Source organism: Sinocyclocheilus rhinocerous, unplaced genomic scaffold, assembly GCF_001515625.1.
Source record: "Sinocyclocheilus rhinocerous isolate Xijiao unplaced genomic scaffold, SAMN03320098_v1.1 scaffold1694, whole genome shotgun sequence".
Classification (NCBI taxonomy): domain Eukaryota; kingdom Metazoa; phylum Chordata; class Actinopteri; order Cypriniformes; family Cyprinidae; genus Sinocyclocheilus; species Sinocyclocheilus rhinocerous.
In genome coordinates, this window is record NW_015626863.1 from 1124581 (window position 1) to 1144619 (window position 20039).

Below are 20039 nucleotides of genomic sequence, written 5' to 3' on the forward strand. Positions count from 1 at the left end.
AATTTTCAGCATCATTCCTCCAGTCTTCAGTGTCACATGATCCTTCAGAAATCATTCTAATATACTGCTTTGCTCAAGAAACATTTCTGATTATTATTATGATGTTGAAAACAGTTGTGCTGCTTCATATTTTTGTGGAAACCGTGATACTTTTTTTCCCAGGATTGTTTACTGAATAAAAAAAAACGTTCAAATATACTTAAAATATAAATCGTTTGTAACATTATAAATGTCTGGACTGTCACTTTTTACCAATTTATTGCATTCTTCTCTCATTTCGTTAAAAACAACTTTACTGATCCCAAAATCTTAAAGATACAGTATATATATAAATATCATTAGTCACTCTCTTTCAGGTTTTTTAGTCTAAAAACTGAACAGCTGCATTAAATGTCACATTGAGCTGAAGGTCTCTCTTCCTCTCTTTGCAGGTGAGAGCCAGTGCCATCGCTCAGGATCAGGATCAGAGTTATGACTACGCCTCAAACACCGTCATCCTGCACCTCGACCCCGGGGACGAGATCTTCATCAAGCTGGACGGTGGGAAAGCGCACGGCGGGAACAGCAACAAATACAGCACTTTCACTGGCTTCATTCTGTACAGTGACTAGAGGTCAAAAGGTCATCGAGTTCAGTCTCAGTCTGTAGGTAAGAGATGTTAGGGGGTCTTCATTGATTTAGGTTGTAAATCTGATGTTTATAACACCCCTGACATGTTTAGGATTGCTTATTTTTCTTTGTCATTTCTGTTTTACCTCTACGGTTTTGTTTGCTGCAGGGTATTTTCACCTGAAATTCAACAGCTATACACTCACAAGTGAGTCACAAAACACAAGATAATTTGTTTAAAGGGTCAAATGATTCATTATGCCCCCCTGAAGGGAATGGCCCTATATGTTTTGTTGTAGTAGTCATGTGGTTTTAAAGCCTGGATCCAACGAGAACACAACAGGAAGTGGTTTTCGATTCTTGAATCTGCCCAAAAACCTTCAACAGACACACATGAAATCAACCAGAATGAGAGAGCCGGGCTTCAGGGTTTCATCAGAGTCATAATTGATCGAAAGCCCAGTCAAGTGAGTGCTGATATTTCATTATGATGTTGTCTTAGTGTGTATGATCAATCTGTGAATCTGCACTGATGTTTATCAGTGTCTCCGACATAATGTGAAGTGAATGACCTTAAACGATACCCTAAAATCTTAATGAGTGTATGCCCCTGCCTTTGACTGCTGTAAATTACACCTTGTCCCTGAGAGTCTGTTGTAAATCATAGTAGTTCATCTGTTTGTGATTGCTGTGTGGATGTGGAAGTACTAACACAAATAAAGCTAAGCTTTCATTTCAGCTTATAGCTAAAGCTATACCCGTTCATTGTTGTTTTTACCAATGAATTATGAAGTATGTGGCTTTCTTAGCTAATATTACCATTAAAATAAATCTTAGCCCACTAAAAGTAACCACTTAACAAAGGAGATCTATAATACATTGTAACTGTAACAGTGATACTGGTTTATGATGATGACGACCACTATCTTAAATGATGTCCTGCATATATCGCAATAGTCATGACCTGTAAAATGTGTCTAAATATCTAAATGTAACAGCTTAAAGATTTTTGCTTTTGCTAATAAATGGGATTTTTCTAACGTTTTGGGTCACTCGACTGATTGTAAAGTGATGCGTGGAGTGTCTGCTGTGCGGTCTGTTGTCAACATAGACAGCTGCCTTCTAAGGAAGCATCCTAACGCAAAGAAATTGTTGAAAAAATTAAAATGTACTCAACCCCAGGCCATTCAAGATGTAGATGAGTTTGTTTCTTCATCAGATTTGGACAAATGTCATCACTTGCTCACCAATGGGTCCTCTGCAGTGAATGGGTGCCGTCAGAATGAGAATCCAAACAGCTGATAAAAACGTCACAATAATCCACAAGTAATCCACACCACTCCAGTCCATCAGTTAATGTCTTGTGAAGCTAAAAGATGTGTGTTTGTAAGAAACATCATTAATTTCAAACTGTCACTTCTGGCCAAAATATATCCACAACAACACTTCACCTCCAGTGAAAACGTCTATCCCCTGTTCTCCTCTCACATCAAAATCCACCAACAAATTTGTTTACAACAGTTTTTTTTATTATTATTTGTAATTGGTGCTTGATCTGTGCATATTTCTCTCCTGATTCAGACGAAATGACCTTTTCACTAGAGAAAGCAATATAATGGATAGAGACTCATATTTTAGCGGGAAGCAACAGTTTGAAGTTAAAAACATCTTGAAGTATCTGCAAACATGCAGTTTGTAGATTACTTAGACTACTTGTGGATTATTGTAGTGTTTTTATCAGCTGTTTGGACTCTCGTTCTGACGGCACCCATTCACTGCTGAGGATCCAGTAGTGTGCAAGTGATGTATTTCTACATTTCTACAAATCTGTTCTGATGAGGAAACAAACTCATTAACATCTTGAATGACCTGAGGTAAGTACATTTTCAACAAATTATCATTTAAATCATTTAAATGCAACCTCATAACTTTTTTAGTTTTTACATTTTGTGAGTTTTATTTGTTTTTATGTAATTTTATTTAATTGCCATTTATTTTTATTTCATTTTTAGTCATTTTAGTACTTCAGTTTCAGTTAGTTGCAACATTTCTAGCTTTTCAACTGTAAGTTTTTCATCTAATATTTATTTTGTTTTTAGCTGTATTTCAGTTATCAAAAACAATGTTTAAGGGATTTAATTTTAATTTTAGATAACACTCACAGCTACTGATTTGGAATACTCTAAAGGCAGCAACTTTGCAAGCCACACAAGAGGCTCGCTGCGATTTATTAAAAAAAATAAAAAATAAAAAATCACACACAAAATCCCCCTTCTGTGCCAGTCTATAGGCTGTTAATCCTTATAAATGAGTTGATGTCTCTGTTATAAAGACACAAGAAATCAGAACAAGAGAGAAAAGGACTGATTTTAGCGATAAAGAAAAGAGGCGCGATCACAGCTAGGTATAATGAGTGTGAAATGCCACATGTCTGGAGGGAAGCACTTCCTCCTAATCAGAGATGATCAGTGTTTCAAAACAACACAAAGAGAGAGAGAGAGAGAGAGAGAGAGAGAGAGAGAGAGAAAGCCTTGGAGCTGCATGAGCAGGAGAAGCCAGAGATGAGGGCTGCTTATGTAAACAACGAGATGTTTAGATGTGAAGTTTAAATGACATGATCTACTGCCGAGACACGTGCTACGCTTCATTTTCTGTAACCACGGACAGATTAACCATCTCGTTATGTAAACAACGAGATGTTTAGATGTGAAGTTTAAATGACATGATCTACTGCCGAGACACGTGCTACGCTTCATTTTCTGTAACCACGGACAGATTAACCATCTCGCACATTTGAGGAGATATAAAGAGGTTCATCACCACCCTTGAGGGTTTTTAAATTACATTTTTGAGCCTCTCGTCAAGAATGTACACCATATCTGCGCTTTCATAATGGAAAAACTCTCTCAGTTAAACGATGTAATTAACTCCTAATTTCAAAGTATAATAGCTCACAGCAATCTTCAGTGGAGGTTTTAGTACGATTTGAAGTCAGAGTTCACTTATTTACTTTCTTAACACACCGTCCTGGTGTTATTTTGAATGGTTTATGAGCGCATGTTATTGCAAAGAAAAAATGGTTTTCTTTTAATCGAAATATAATAACTTTCTTTGCCTCAATGTAAAATGTGATTAGTCGACTACTAAGTCAATAAGCTTTCCTTTCAAGATGACTTTTTATTCTATTTGAATATTTTGTTTCACACATCAAATGGATTTGAATGCCATTTTATGCTGATTTTAATCTGAATGTCAAATGGAGTTTGCATATAAGAAATTGCATTAAGTAAGACAGCCTCAGATGGCACATCCGCTGACCGCCCACTGACCATCAGATGCAGATTGCACACAAATAAAAGCCACTGGATAGCTGACAAAGTCAGTTTCCATCTGCAATAATGAGTTCTTCTGAGGATAAACTATTCACTGGACTTGCCAGAGATTCATGGAATTGGTAAACAGCCATTTTTCACGTTAGATGTCAAATATGACCCTTCCAGTCAAAGTCAGCTTACTGTAAGTTCAATTAAAATCTGTTGTAGATTCCTAGAAGGGGCGATTGGTGACCTGGAAAATTGCCCCACTGTGACCTTGAGCCGGGTGTTTAACCCCAGGACTTTGCCTGTGGTAAGTGTACTTAGTAAGTCGCTGTTCATAATAAGAAGCGTCTGCTAAATAGCCAATAACCAAACATCAAGGAGAGGTCAGTCTACCCACAAGCCCCTGCTCCTTTCCTCTGGGGGGTGTCTATGTGTATCCTCAAATTAGAGTCATCGCAATCAGAATGTCATCTCAGACACAAAGATACCCGCCGACGCGCACATCAAGACACGGAGGATGGAAAACAAACAGCCGATGACTGACAGGTGAGAAAGGTAACAGTCTGAGATCCCAATACAAACAATTCATCGACTGAGATCTGCCAATAACAGGCTTGCGGCGGGGAAACGATGATGAAACATGACGATAATACATAATGCATAGCCTGTTGAGCTTTTGTGAAAGCAAATCGCACGGAAAAGTATTTAAAGGAATCGATCGCCCCAAAATGAAAACTTGCTGATAGTTTACTCACCCTCAGGCCATCCAAGATGTAGATGTTTGTTTCTTCACCTGAACAGGTTTGGAGAAATGTAGCATTACATCACTTGCTCACCAATGGATGCTCTGCAGTGAATGGGTGCCGTCAGAATGAGAATCCAAACAGCTGATAAACACATCACAATAATCCACACCACTCCAGCTGATCAATTAATGGCTTGTGAAGTAAAAAGCTGTTTGTAACAAATCCATCATTAAAACATTTTCTTTTCAAACCATTGTTTTCAGCTAAAATACCGGTCCATAATCCATAATAACACTTCATCCAGAGAAAAGGTCCATCCCCTGTTGTCCTCTCACATCAAAATACACCCACATATTTGTTTAGAACTGTTTTAAACCGTTTTCACTTGTAAATGGTGCTTAATCTGTGCCGATTTCTCTCCTGATGGAGAGAATGGAGAAAGCAATATTATGGATTATAGATTTGTATTTTAGCCAAAAGAAATGGTTTGAAGTTAAAACACATTAATGATGGATTTGTTTCTTTTATAAACACATAGTTTTTCAGTGGTGTGGATTATTGTGATGTTTTTATCAGCTGTTTGGACTCTCATTCTGACGGCACCCATTCACTGCAGAGCATCCATTGGTGAGCAATGATGTCCAAATCTGATGAAGAAACAAACTCATCTACATCTTGGATGACCGAAGCATGAATAAACCCTCAGCAAGTTTCCATTTTTGGGTGAACTATTCCTTTAAAACAGCCTGTTTTGTGCACAGATCTAGAGTTTAACTTGTGTAGTCCTGTAAACGACTCTTCTCCTCTGTCAGACCGTCATCACGGCACTCCGATGCTGCTGGAAGGCGTGCGCTGCATAGGAGCAGAACTCGAGTACGACTCCGAGCAAAGCGACTGGCAAGGCTTCGACTGAACGCCTGAACCTCACAGACTTCCCACTCAGTGCCACATATCTCGTGTCGGCAGCGACAGAATATTCCAGATTCTGGAATTCTGCTGTCAGTGTCACTGCTTTCTGCTCGCAGCGTTTGGAAACAAACTGTGGTTACTAGCTTGTTTGTACTGTTACAATGGAATGCAGGAATGATCTGTCGTTTACTGTAGCTCTCTGTGATTTGTCGTTTTTCAGGTTTGGATAAAAAACAATCAAATTGTGTGTGTTTGCTCTAACTGAATTCAAAAACACTTGTTAAATTGTACTAGATATTTTAAAGGAGTCATATAAAACAATTCAGGATAGGATATAGGCCTATAGCATTCACTTTAAAACAGTTTTCACTCAGAAGTTACTAGAAAAAATTCACACATAAATACAAATAAATGGCAAGTAACACATTGAATAAAACGTAAAGTATAAAATTTGGAAGTGGAATGGCATAAATAGTATTTCCTTGTAATACATACACCAATATTTTATTTAAAACTTCAAAAAAAATCAAATTGTAATGATTTAGTAGTTCATCAATTTATTTATTTTTCATGATTATTTTCCTGCATGGCTGTTTTTGCTGCTGTGCCTTTAAGACTTTCATGCAACTGCCCTTTTCACATGTGAAATGAGTTTTAGTAATTTGTTTCACTCACACATGGGCTGCTTTTGGGTTTAATATAGTTTTTAACTGCTCTGTCCTTCAGTAACAGCCTCCACAACATCACACTGTTGATATCAGACTGAAATGATGAATGGATGATGAAAATAAGCTCCTAAATCTAACATTGGGATTCTTCAGAAGGATCTGTGAAACAGCTGCAGCAACACAGTCAGAAACATCATAAGGTTTGCTGAACTTTCACATTTTACTTTTATATATCAGTTTATCAATACTGAAATCCATATATATTTGCAGTCATATTTGTAATGCCCTCAAGCAGCTATTTTTAGCCATGCAGACATAATTCCATCTCATTGAATGGGAAAGATCAAAATCTCTGCAAGTGTTTGTGAAACAACAAGAGTTTTCAAGAGAATAATTACAGTGTTCACTACAGAAGCTCTAAAAACACATTTCACATTAAAGCACTGTATTGGCAAAAGCAGAATGAAACTTAAAATCAAATTTAGTCAAAGAATTAGTCGGAAAACCAGCAGCTGTAACGGGACAAAACTATTTGGTAGGTGCTATTCATGCTTTCAGAGTAATGTATACTACTTGAGATACTATAATTGAGATTTTTATAGTTTTTATTACTATTTTGAATTAATTTGTATTTTTATGTTCCGTTTTCATTTAAATTTTAGTTAAAGTTTTAGCAATTTTGTTGTTTTGTCATTTTTTTAAATATTTCTATTTAATTTTATTTTAAATTATAATATTTTATTTTATTTTAATTTAATTTAATTGTAGTTTTAGTTATGTTAGTAGGCTATATGTTAATCTAAATAAGCTACAAAATTGTTTTTTGTTGTTTTAATTTTGAACTAGGGAGGATTTTTTTTTTTTTATTAATTAGTGTTTTCAACTCTTATTTCAAAATACAAAAGAAAGTGTAGCAACAAATGCGAAAGACTTTGTAATGTAATTTGTTGTATTTAACATATTCATTCTCATTCAGTATAATAATTTAATTTAATTTTAGTTTAAGTTATGTTAGTAGGCTATATGTTAATCTAAATAAGCTACAAAATTGTTTTTTGTTGTTTTAATTTTGAACTAGGGAGGAATTTTTTTTTTTAATTAGTGTTTTCAACTCTTATTTCAAAATACAAAAGAAAGTGTAGCAACAAATGCGAAAGACTTTGTAATGTAATTTGTTGTATTTAACATATTCATTCTCATTCAGTATAATGTTTAATATGGTGTGTAAATAGAAGATGGGTGTGGCTCGCTGTCTGCGATGAAGGGGCGGGGCCGCTTGTGATTGGTGGAATTATATTATCAATCTCCTCCCATGCTTTTGTGTCGCTCGGTTCAAATAAATGTCAGCTAGCAATGTCAAGGCTTCAGGTAACACATTGCAGAGTAGATGAAGACATTTGTTTGGCCCTCCTCTCATGGCCAATAACACCAGCAGCTGTCTCAGTTTGACGGGAGTTCAGGGCAGGTCAGTAACAGCGGACGCGGAGCAGATCTCACCTTTAGCTCCGAGCGAGACGTGGCCCGCTGAGCTCGGACCAGCAGGTGGGCCGCATGCGGGTCCGCTGGTGCTTTATCTGCTCCGGCAGCCTCCAAACTGTAAATGACAAGCGGAAGCGCTGCTGTGATTACTGAATATAGCCTACTAAATATGCGAAATTCGCTTTCAGCAGATTGTTCCAGTTAATAAAATCGAACAATAATATTAATAGTATTGCACATTCTGGTCCTTAAGCTTAAAAATGCCAAAGAAAGGATAGATAGATGGATAGATAGATAGATAGATAGATAGATAGATAGATAGATTGATTCCATTCTTCCAAAAACTGGTAAAATTGTGATTTGACCTGCATAAAAAAGCCAAATAAATAATGGTTATTTAATGGGATTAATGTAGAAATGTTCTAAATTAATTATTAGGCATTTTTGCTCTGCACAACACAATCACACTGCAAAAAATGCAGCAGTGTTTTCGTCTTGTTTTCTAATGCAAATATCTAAACATTCTTCAATCAAAATACAGATAAGCAAACTGAGTTGGATATTAAGTTCTCTGAAAAATGAAAATTAAGTGAGAATATGCTTAACACAAAAATATATAAATGTAGGGGGAAAACGGAAAAACTTGATTTTTTTTTTTCTTTTAACTCAACTTTAAACTCCATTTTCAGAAAACAAGACTCTTAACTCATTTTTTTCTACTCGATCTACTCGAATGTTTTTTTGTTTCAGGGATTTGTAGATATTTGTAATGGAAAACAAGACAAAAATACTAAGTAATATTCTTTTTACAGTGAAAAAAGTACAAATAAATATAATTGGGGCAACAGCCTCATTAAACTTCTAATGAAATTATTTAAAATTAATCAAATTACAATCATTTAGTAATTAAAGTATTAAAATTGCTAAAAAAGTCAAGATATGCAATATATAAACTGACATTTATATTGAAATTTACAATGACCACTGAGCTTTTTCAATGCAACATTAAACCTTGGCAAAATAAACCAAGACGTTTTTTCATTTGTCTTATTCTCAGCAGATCCAAAGCACTTTTTTTTCACTGATGTAATGCTTTCCTTACATTAGTTGAGTAAGTTTTGTTTTAAAGGGGTCATATGATGCGATTTGAAGTTTTCCTTTCTCTTTGGAGTGTTACAAGCTGATTGTGCATAGATAAGATCCCTGAAGTTGCAAAGACTAAAGTCTCAAAACCAAAGAGATATTCTTTATCAAAGTTAAGACTCCGCCACGCCCCCCTAAAACGGCTCGTTCTAACACGCCCCCACATGTCTACGTCACGATGTGGGAAGATTTTTTGAACATTAAAGCATGTCAACATATTCTGTTACACCAAATACACAAAATAATGATCTTTAAAAAAGCATCATATGACCCCTTTAAGATTTTGTCATCATTCTCTTATTTATTTACCCTCATGTTGTTTCAAACCTGAATGCATTTAATTCTGCCGAGCAGAAGAACAGCCTAACAATTTTGGAAGCCTTTAACTTTTGTTGCATGGATCTTTGTGTTTCACATACAGGTTTGGAACAACATGAGGGTGAGTAAATGACATTATTTTCATCTTTGGATGAACTATCCCTTTAAGAGCATGAGTAGATGAATGTAGAATATCATTCTAGGTCAAAGCTTGTTAATTTTCTTAATGAAAACCACCACAAGTGTTGCCAGGAATTCATGGGAATGCACTTAATCACTCATCTCAAGCTCTGATGTGCACTTTTATCCCATACTTTAAGAAGTCAAATTTAGTATATCAAATAAGTGCCCACATACGGGCGGAAATCCACGCTCGCTGACAAACATATACACACACACACACACACACACACACACGCAAAGCAGCTGTCACTTCTCATTTGGTGGGTGTTTTCCAGCTGAGTTGGTGTGATAGGGCTGGGTGACTCAACCAGCGACAGTGTGTTATGATGTGGAGGAGCCTGCAGGCCACAGAGAGAGAGAGAGAGAGGTCTAGAGAAAATATCTACAGGACACACAGTTACTCCCAGTAAACGGAATCAAATGCTTCTCTATTGCTGCCCGTCCCAAAGAAATCATTTATTCAAAATACTGGTGATACAAAAAAATATATATTTCAGTTCTATTTGCTGTTCTTTTGAACTGTCTATTCATCAAATAATTTAAAAATAAAAATACATCATGGTTTCCACAAAAATATGAAGCAGCACAACGGTTTCCAACATTGATAATAATCAGAAATGTTTCTTGAGCAGCAAATCAGCATATTAGAATGATTTCTGAAGGATCATGTGACACTGAAGACTGGAGTAATGATGCTGAAAATTCTGCTTTAAATCACAGGAATAAATTACATTTTAAATGATTTACATTTTACAATTTTTTTACAATTTACATCTTTGTAGTATTTGTTGTATTGCCACTATAATCGAGGAACAAATTATTTAATTAAAAATCTGTATGTATTCAGGGGAAATGTGCTTAACTTGAATGCAAATAATGCAATCATCTTAAAATCAAAATGGTCCTAAAACTAAAAAATATAATCTCTTATTTAGTTGCTTGTGATTTTTGAGGTTTACCCAGATGTTTCTGTGAATTTCACCCATAACATTTCTCAAAGTGAGTGTTCAAAAAGTTTACTTTTCACTCTAGATACTTTAGCTCTTGATATGCAGACACTTGATTCTGTTTGTTTCAGACTAAAGCAGTCTGACAGGACCGCATTCTCTCTCTCTCTCTCACACACACACACACACACACACACACACAATATTCATCCACTGCATAAAGACAGATGCACAATCTTAAAACCTTGACCATCTCTCTCTCTCTCTCACACACACACACACACACACACACACACAGAGGTCTTACTGTGCAGGGCCGCTGGTCCGCATCACTCTGTGTTAGCATAAGAACAGCTTATTAAAGACGGAAAACATCACCATAGGCCAACCCTGAAGATGAAGGACTGAGTGAAGACGACAAAGAAAGAGAGAGAGAACTCATAACTGTCATATTTGTCTGTGTCCATCTGATGTACATGTATATTATTCATATTGTGAGACATGCATAAACGCTCTTTAAAAAAATGGAGCTGCAGCAACAAAACCTGTAATTCCTTAAAAAAAAAAATCACATGCACTGAAAAAATGGTAACATGTAAATTAACTGGTTTTATTAGTCAAAAATATTATTTATTAAACATCACTGAACCAACCTAAATGCACCAATTTATACTTAAAATTTTTTGTTGTTGCATTTGGTGACAGCTGCACGTTGCCAGTGTTATTTTAGTATCATTGGAATAAAATTATTTTATAGTTTATCATTTGACAGTTTGAATTACTTTGTGTTTTTGTCGTTTATTAATTTTTTTTATATTTCTATATTGTTTTTATTCATTTTTATTTGTTTGGCAAATATAATAAGTTTGAGGATATATATATTTCAGTTAACATTTATTTTAAGTATTAGTTTAGTGAAAACTACTTTAAAAAAAAAAAAACCTAGTAAAAACAAAGTATTAGTTTAATTTAATTATAATAACCCTGCTTTTTAGAGTGTGGAAAACTTTTGCTTAATTTTCCTGAAAATCTACTGAACAGTACTTGTGCTTTTTGCTGACATCAAAGTGATTCTCCTGTTCACATGTATATATTTTACATATGCATATCGCTGGATGGGTCATTTAGCATCACAAAGAATGAATTTACTTTACTTACTTTTTTACTTTTAGTCATTTAGCAGACGCTTTTATCCAAAGTTCCGCGGTAAACTAAACTAAACTAAGCTTTTTTTTTTTATTCATTTAACAAAACTCAAATTGAATTCAGCTGGACACACTTTCCTGTTTATCACAACAAATGGCCAAGCAAAGCACACGACACTAATTTAATTAGAATTAATAATAATAATATTAATAATAATAGAATTAGAATTAATTTAATTAATCTAATTTAATGCAACAGATCATGCTGTGACAGTTTAATTCAGATATAGATTAAAATATCTGACATTAACAAAGAGCAGCAGAAGATATTAATACATTCGGTCCATTAAATGTATGCGTGAATTCACAATGTTTAAACAAAAAGTGTGTTGAGGTAAAAAAGTAGCATTGTTGTCATAGTTCCATTTTTATACAGTACCGTATGTTACATTTAGGACTAATATCACAATAATTGTGTTGATTACAGAATTTTATAGCGTTTTCACAGATGTAGCTCAGGCTGTCAGTGGTGAGGTCAGAATATCAAGGAAAAAAGTGAGGTTAAACATCAAATAAAGTCAAATAAAAATGATTTAGACAACAATAAAATCATATTCTTCATTGTTTTTTGACTGAAAATTAAAATTGTCATCGTTTATTCACGTTGTTCCAAACCTATATTTCTTCTGTGGAACATGAAAAATAAATATTGTGGGGGTTTTCTGTCCATAAACTGAAAGCTACGGTGTCCAATGTTGTTTGTTGTCAAATCTTCCACAGAAGAATGAAAACCATACAGAATGAGTAAATGCTGACAGAATGTTGAAAATTTTTTTTTTTTTTTTGGGGGGTGCACTATCCCTTTAAGTCCTATTGCCATTGTTGTGAAAGCAGTTCTGTATGTTTGCTAAGAGACCAGCAGTCTGACTGTATATAAAAAGAGACCGCTGAGCCCGGCGACGGCTGCCACGGCGACAGCCCTGACGACCAGGAACTCCATGGAGTCCTCGAGCTTGGTGTGCAGCCGCAGCACCTGTCTGTGAGTGTCCTCGCGAGAGCCCAAGTTCTCGATCAAGTGACTGGCGAGTCCGCGCTTCTCTTTGAGTGGCATCTGAGCGCCGATTCTCTGTTCGGCCTCCTCCTGACTCAGACCGTCCCTCTGCATGAGGCGGGACAGCTGCGTCGCCGGATCACTGCCAAAATACAGACTCATGAGGTGAAGAGCCCAGTGTTACTACTGTTAACTCAAATGATTTCAAACTGTTAAAGGTGCTGTATGTAATATTGATAGCTAGCGGTTGAAATTCAAAATATTGGAAAGAGTTGTTTCTCCAGCCCCTCCTTCTCAGACTCGACATGCAGGTTGCCAGATTGAGGACACACAACAGGAACGAGTGCAGCTGTCAATGGAAGGCGACGAGCCTTACACTATAAGCTGATGAGTTGATTTATCCACGTTTTAATGTTCCTCTGGTCATTGAGCTTTTTTTTTTAGGTCTGGTAGAATCTGTGACCTCTGACCCAGTTCATTTACTGGCTTCCATGGCTGCAAAATGCTGTGTTTTCTGCCAACTGGCAACCAGGGCTTTTGAAATACTATTGGGTAAATTGGCAGTGGGCGGAGTCACACAGACCAAAAACATGAAACGCACATTTCTAAGTAGAATAATTGGCTGTAGCCTTGTGTGTGAACTTAGCATGTTTACTAAATATCTGCAAACGTACTATGGTAATTTTATGCTTTAGTAATTACATAACAGCACCTTTAACTGAAACACAGCTGAAATAAAATATAAATGTTAGATTACACATTTTTATAAAACTTAATTTCAAAAATGAGAAATGTTTCCTTCCCTGAAAAGTTGAAGTACTAAATTATAAAAAAAAATTTATAACTAAATAAAATAAATAGAAATATTTTTAAACAAGTAATAAAAATTTAAGAAGCACATAAAATTATCACAACTAAAATTAAAGAGAAAACTGAAAAAAAATATATAAAAATATTAATAAACACTATAATGTATATAAATAATTCTAACATAACACTGAAAGACCCTGCTTTCAATGTTATTTTGACATCTGCTTTAAAAACTAAATCAACACACGGTCCACTATAAAGCATTCAACCCAATCTGACTGATGTTATAGCGAGCAAAGAAAGAGAAAATGAACATCGTACCAGTATACGACAACAGTGTGGGTTAGGAAACGAGTGAGACGTCGGGTTTCAAAAAGCAGCGGCACATCCAAAACCACATACCTGTAGCCTAAAGAACAACAAACACAAACATTAGTTCATGAGATTTTGGCACACACTTCTATCATCATTTATTTGATTTTATGCATTTGTGAGTGTACCTTTAATGAAATACAGCAGTATTTGTTTGAACATTTCTTTATGTATTTCTGGGTGTGTGATGGAGTTCAGAAGTCTTCGTTTCTTGGGGCTGGAGAAGATGATCTGCCTCAGTTTCTGTCTGTCAATCTCACCATTGTCTAACAAAATCTCCTGTCCAAAGTGCTGCACGATCAATCTATACGCTGGGCTCTGGGGCTCCACCACTGAAAAAATATATATAAAAATATTAATAAACACTATAATGTATATAAATAATTCTAACATAACACTGAAAGACCCTGCTTTCAATGTTATTTTGACATCTGCTTTAAAAACTAAATCAACACACGGTCCACTATAAAGCATTCAACCCAATCTGACTGATGTTATAGCGAGCAAAGAAAGAGAAAATGAACATCGTACCAGTATACGACAACAGTGTGGGTTAGGAAACGAGTGAGACGTCGGGTTTCAAAAAGCAGCGGCACATCCAAAACCACATACCTGTAGCCTAAAGAACAACAAACACAAACATTAGTTCATGAGATTTTGGCACACACTTCTATCATCATTTATTTGATTTTATGCATTTGTGAGTGTACCTTTAATGAAATACAGCAGTATTTGTTTGAACATTTCTTTATGTATTTCTGGGTGTGTGATGGAGTTCAGAAGTCTTCGTTTCTTGGGGCTGGAGAAGATGATCTGCCTCAGTTTCTGTCTGTCAATCTCACCATTGTCTAACAAAATCTCCTGTCCAAAGTGCTGTACGATCAGTCTATACGCTGGGCTCTGGGGCTCCACCACTGATGCACAAAGAAATCACACAAATAAAGCACGTATTAAGTTAATAAATGTATATTAAATTATATATAATATTATTTTAAAATATTTAAATATATTTCACTTAATTATTTTAAAAATCTATATTAAATATATTATTTATTTTATTATAATTATTACATTTATATATTGTATTTATTTAATATTTAATTTATAACAAATAAATTCAGAATACACACACTTCCTAAAGTTATTTAAGATTTTAAATTGCATCAACGCCTGCTTCTACATCACTGCCTGTTTAGCCCCCTTCCTAAAGTTATTTAAGATTTTAAATTGAATTGAATTTTTCATTTTTCATTAATTTATCATCTAAAAAACTATTTTAAAGGGATCATAAACTGAGAAATAAAAATGCCCTTGATCTTTCGACATATAAGACATAAAACATCTTGTAAGTTTCAGAACTCAAAACTTTCTCGCTAGTTTAAAAACGGCTAATATTGAAGCCAAAATGAAAGGTGGTGGAATGTGACACTCTATGATGTAATAGTGTGGCTAAACCCCGCCTCCGCAGAAGAAGATCAACGCCTGCTTCTACATCACTGCCTGTTTAGCCCCGCCCACCGATTCACGCATGTAGTGTAAATAACGAGAGGCAAACACAGGTCTACACAGAAACCAAACGATAAAAATGCTCTGAAGACAATAAGACGCTGTTCAGTGCCAAGCTGTGGAAAAACAGTCTTTGCATCGCCTTCCTTCTGATACCAACATTAGGAAAGAGAGGATGAACTTTATTTTTACTGAAGATCCAGACCGCATCAGTAAGAACTTAGATTAGATTAGTTTACAAACAAGGCACAATTCGACACAGGATTTTCAGAAAGATTGAAACTAAAAGACGATGTTGTGCGATTATATTGGATCTGACAGTCACTCCACACCAGTGTGAGTTACTGTTTTCATTACATACTCACTATTGCTTCATCTGTTATTACAGATCGTTTGATTGTACTTAGTATTTATGCGTTTTTTTAACCTAAATCACAGCAGCGTCCATCTATGAAGGATGTAGCTGTCAAACACACACAAATGTTGGCCAATCATAGCAGAGGGCGTTTACTTCTGAGTCTACAATCCACCACACCTATTCAAACAGAGCGAAAACAGGACAGAAAATAGCCTATTACTTCTAAATTATGACGTTTTTTGATGTTAAAAATCTTGATAAGATTATAAACGGAACTCAGAGAACAGTACAAAATGTAAAAAAATAAAAGTTAGGACCCAAAGTCATGACCCATTTAATGATTGTTTTATGTTTAAATGCTTCAAATTAGTTTTCTAAATGGTACCTACCTTTTTTTTTAATGATTTCTTTAAATACATTTTTTCAAAACACAAAAACCTACATATGAATTTCTTTACAAAATAATGGTACTAAAGACAAACCAGCACTAAACACCTTTTCGGGCAACCACATCTGCATCGATGACAGGACAGCCCAGCTATTTCAGCTGTGAAGACACTGTGCTCTTCCCTGAGGCGATGCCTCCAGTTAAACCCACCAGAAACATGCTGAAATACACAAATCATGGTCATTTACTCACTAACATATATGTGGCTGGGGAATATTGATCAGTGGCGCCTTCTAGCGGCCTCCACTGGAATTACATTTCAAATTTGGGCATATAAATATGTAATTAAATACAAAAGTAGTAGGTAATATTTCTAATAATAACAACAACCTACATTATGATGGCTGTCTTGTTTATAGCTGGACATTGAGTGTAAAACTTAAGTTAAATTAGTTAACACATTTTGCTTGGGTTAAAAAACACTCATAGCACAATAATAATGTGATCAACGATGGTAATAAACAGTATTGACATTTTAAAATGTTAAAAACATGCAGAAAGCGCACTTACCCAACAGCAATGACCTACTTCATATGCTGCAAAGACATTACAAACGCGTTTCTGAATAGAAAACGTATACACGAAAATAAAGACGAGCCGCGAAGAAACCTTAAAACACAAACATGGAGCTTAATAGAAAGTATCTAAAGGGTTTGAGGACTCTATAATAATGCTAGATAAATATAATCCCATTATTTGTGTACATAACATTGACCTGTGCGCTTGCAATGTTTCTCTTCCTCCTCGTTGTAAACGAATCTAACGCGTAAACAGTATTGACATTTTAAAATGTTAAAAACATGCAGAAAGCGCACTTACCCAACAGCAATGACCTACTTCATATGCTGCAAAGACATTACAAACGCGTTTCTGAATAGAAAACTTATACACGAAAATAAAGAGCCACAAAGAAACCTTAAAACACAAACATGGAGCTTAATAGAAAGTATCTAAAGGGTTTGAGGACTCTATAATAATGCTAGATAAATATAATCCCGTTATTTGTGTACATAACATTGACCCGTGCGCTTGCAATGTTTCGCTTCCTCCTCGTTGTAAACGAATCTAACGCGTCAAATCAGCGCCGCCACGCGGCCTGGAGCGCAACGTCAAATCCGCTGCGTGGTATTTACAGCTAATTCTGGGTGTTCAGCAAACGCTGATTATCTTTCATAAAGAAAGATAGGAATGTATACGATTTTAAGTGAAAGTCTACATTTTCTCCCATTTATAATGATTGCTTAACGCCTGCCTGAACCAACAAACTAGTTTAATGTCATCTTTGGTAGGCTACTATTTATGCAATGGCAGACCGGTATTTTAGAGTAAGAGTAGAAATGGTAGATTTCCAAGAGGCTGTATTGAACAACCTTGCACTATTTTGACATTGAGTTCATGATTTTATCCTAAGCAATGTACAGTTTTCTTATGCCACTTCTGGTGTGACCTAGAGGTTAAAAACAAATAATGTTTTTACCACCCAAGGCGGTCAACCAAGCTGGTCTTGTTTGCCTCAAGTGAGCATAAAGGCTTTTGTTAGTAAGTTTGACCATGTTTAATTAGCTAGAGCTAGAAACTCTACAGTCAAAGATACTAATATGTATCATTTTAGGTACTAATATGCACCCTTTAGGGATAAAAAAAAGAAGGTACAAAAGTATATAACTTTGTAGGCCAGGGGTCCTAAATCATTTTCAGACCTGGTCTATGATAACACATCTAATAATGGTCTCTTAATTGTGGTTTTAATTGAAGTTTAAACTTGTATATTTTATTAAGTATATGCATTTTTTCCTTGATTTCTTCCTTTTTAAAATTATTTTATGGCTCAAACATCACCCAGATCATGCTAGACTTTAGTGCAAAAAAGCATGTGAATTGCGTGTAGGTAATATCTGGTCTCCAGGTAATGTCAGATGTCATTAAAGTGAATTCACTCTTTTAATGTTTTATGTATAATTTTTCCTTGCTAAATAACTTGTTGCATCAATGCCATTTTTCTTTATAATGACTTTTGTTATTATATGTGACCGGTACAAGTTTTAAAAATGCCTACTAAAAATTCTAAAATATTAATACTTACAAAAGATTGAAAATTATGTTTACATTTGCAATATTCCATGGGTTAAAAAGATTCAGGATTCCTACTTTGAGTTTTGTTTTTAATAAAAACAGAAATTAAGGAAAACCCCACAAGAAATGGAATTTCTTTATTGTACAGCACATGACTTTTGGGCACGTCAGAAGTGAAACCATTCACCATTTCACAAGTGATTTTTTGTTCTTTTTCTAGGATATCATGAACAAATTATAAAATTGCAAAAGTTCCATCTGACATGATTTTCGAACAATTAAGCAAAGCTGTTGTGCACAATGGAAACAACATCATAATATCATCAGAGTCATGTTCATATTCAGTCAAAGAGAGAAATATTTACACAGTACAGAGGGAAATTCAGAGCACCACATCACGTAATAAATGTACATTGACAAAGGCATATTGATATTTCCTGTGTAAATTACCCACAGGCTGTGAACAAAATAAACAGACAGCGGAAGAGAATGGCCTTGATTTCAGTTCTAGTAAGTGTGAGTGAAACTCACGCTAAAAACAGTGTGCAAATCTAAAATCAGTTAAATTACGGGTCAGTTTTTAGACATTGAGACTGTATGTAGGGTTTAAAGGTGTCAGCACCTAGTATATCATATAAAACGTACTAAAATCCTCTGGAGAATTCCACAACTGCAGTTTATGCTAGATGTTAACTCCTACTCTTAATCGCCAACTTTGTAAAAGACAATCCAGTACTTAATCTCAACTCCAGTTATATTTGTTTCAGTTATTATAAGGAAGTTATGAAGGGTTGCAAAACAAATGACACGTTGCAACTGTGGTATCATTTATAGTTAGTTGACAATCATCACAAGAGACAGCGTTAATCACTGCTCTACATGTGATTGGCACCAGATCAGCATGAGCAGAGCTATTTTAGTAAAAGTCTCTTTGTATTATGCTTGATAGTCGTCAAATAGTTCAGTGTCTCAGCCTTCATGCTCCTTACAGTACCCTGTAAATTTGTCTTAATTATTCATAAAATGTTGCTTTAAAAATGACGTGTCTTGTGCTTGTTTTAATAATGGTAAACATGAGAAAAATAATAGTAAATAGCTAAAAAAAAATTAGAAAAGTACAATTGAGAAGTGTCATAAATTATTAGCTTTTAATATTTGAATGGCTTATTAAAATGATCCGAGTCAGACTTTTGTCACAGTCAATGCAATGCAGACAATGTGAATATTAACAGCGTTGGAAAAGTTTGGATGGAAATACATTGGCCAAACACTGACCTGTAAACTCGTATATAATATTTAATTAAAAATTTTGGCAAATTTCTTCCCATCAGGCATCAGTATCAGATGCATCTAATATCCATCTTCATGCTTTGATAGTGTCTATTTTAATTTGTAGGCATAAAAAAATCTGTTGTCCTATACTAGTTATCTCATGCACATATAGGCTATCATACATATGCACAAAATGCTAATGGCTCTTTTAAAACAAATGAAAAGCGGACTGAAAATGCTAATGTACATTAATATCTACTGTATTACAGTCGATGCTTTTTCATTGTAAGTGAAATTGGGGTCCCGTTGAAGAGTAACTTAATTTGGAATCAGCTTTTCCTATACAAATCTGCATAACATATAATACAATAAATCGAAAATGCATTGTGTAATGACTTCAAAATTGCTATAACATCACATCACACATAAATGTGAACATTAAGCCTTGTTAATTTAATTTGAATTCATCTACTTAAGGACTAACGGTAAAAAATCTGGAATGTTTGAAATCTGAACTGTACATTTCAGATTGGCAATGCACATAACACATAAAGTTAGTATGAAAGATTGAGGAAATGACATCAAAATAATGAATATTGAAGGAAGAACGAGCAAGTTAGGAAGAGATACCAAGGAATATACTGCATCGGAACATAAGAAAATGGGTCTCTAAAAGTTTAAT

The 20039-nt window shown here is 35.0% G+C and overlaps 2 protein-coding genes across 3 annotated transcripts in view; one reads left to right on the forward strand and one right to left on the reverse strand.

Annotated features, from left to right (window-relative positions):
• The window catches only part of c1ql1l (complement component 1, q subcomponent-like 1-like), a 6743-nt gene extending 5138 nt beyond the window's left edge, over positions 1–1605 (forward strand). Inside the window, exons 2-3 of one of the 2 annotated variants that reach the window (XM_016524420.1) lie at positions 432–648; positions 779–1605. In XM_016524420.1, coding sequence (XP_016379906.1) covers positions 432–611 — 180 coding nt within the window. In that variant the 3' untranslated portion in view covers positions 612–648; positions 779–1605. Of the gene's footprint in view, positions 1–431 lie in introns of both variants that reach the window. The other variant, XM_016524429.1, reaches the window with a different exon arrangement.
• Positions 1606–12123: 10518 nt separating this feature from the next.
• On the reverse strand, positions 12124–16854 carry LOC107717668 (dephospho-CoA kinase domain-containing protein-like). Its single transcript, XM_016524498.1, is given in 5 exon segments — positions 12124–12660; positions 14232–14319; positions 14411–14614; positions 16060–16172; positions 16832–16854. Coding segments are annotated over 4 exon segments (690 nt in total). The 5' UTR covers position 16172; positions 16832–16854; the 3' UTR covers positions 12124–12374.
• Between the last annotated feature and the right edge of the window lie 3185 nt (positions 16855–20039).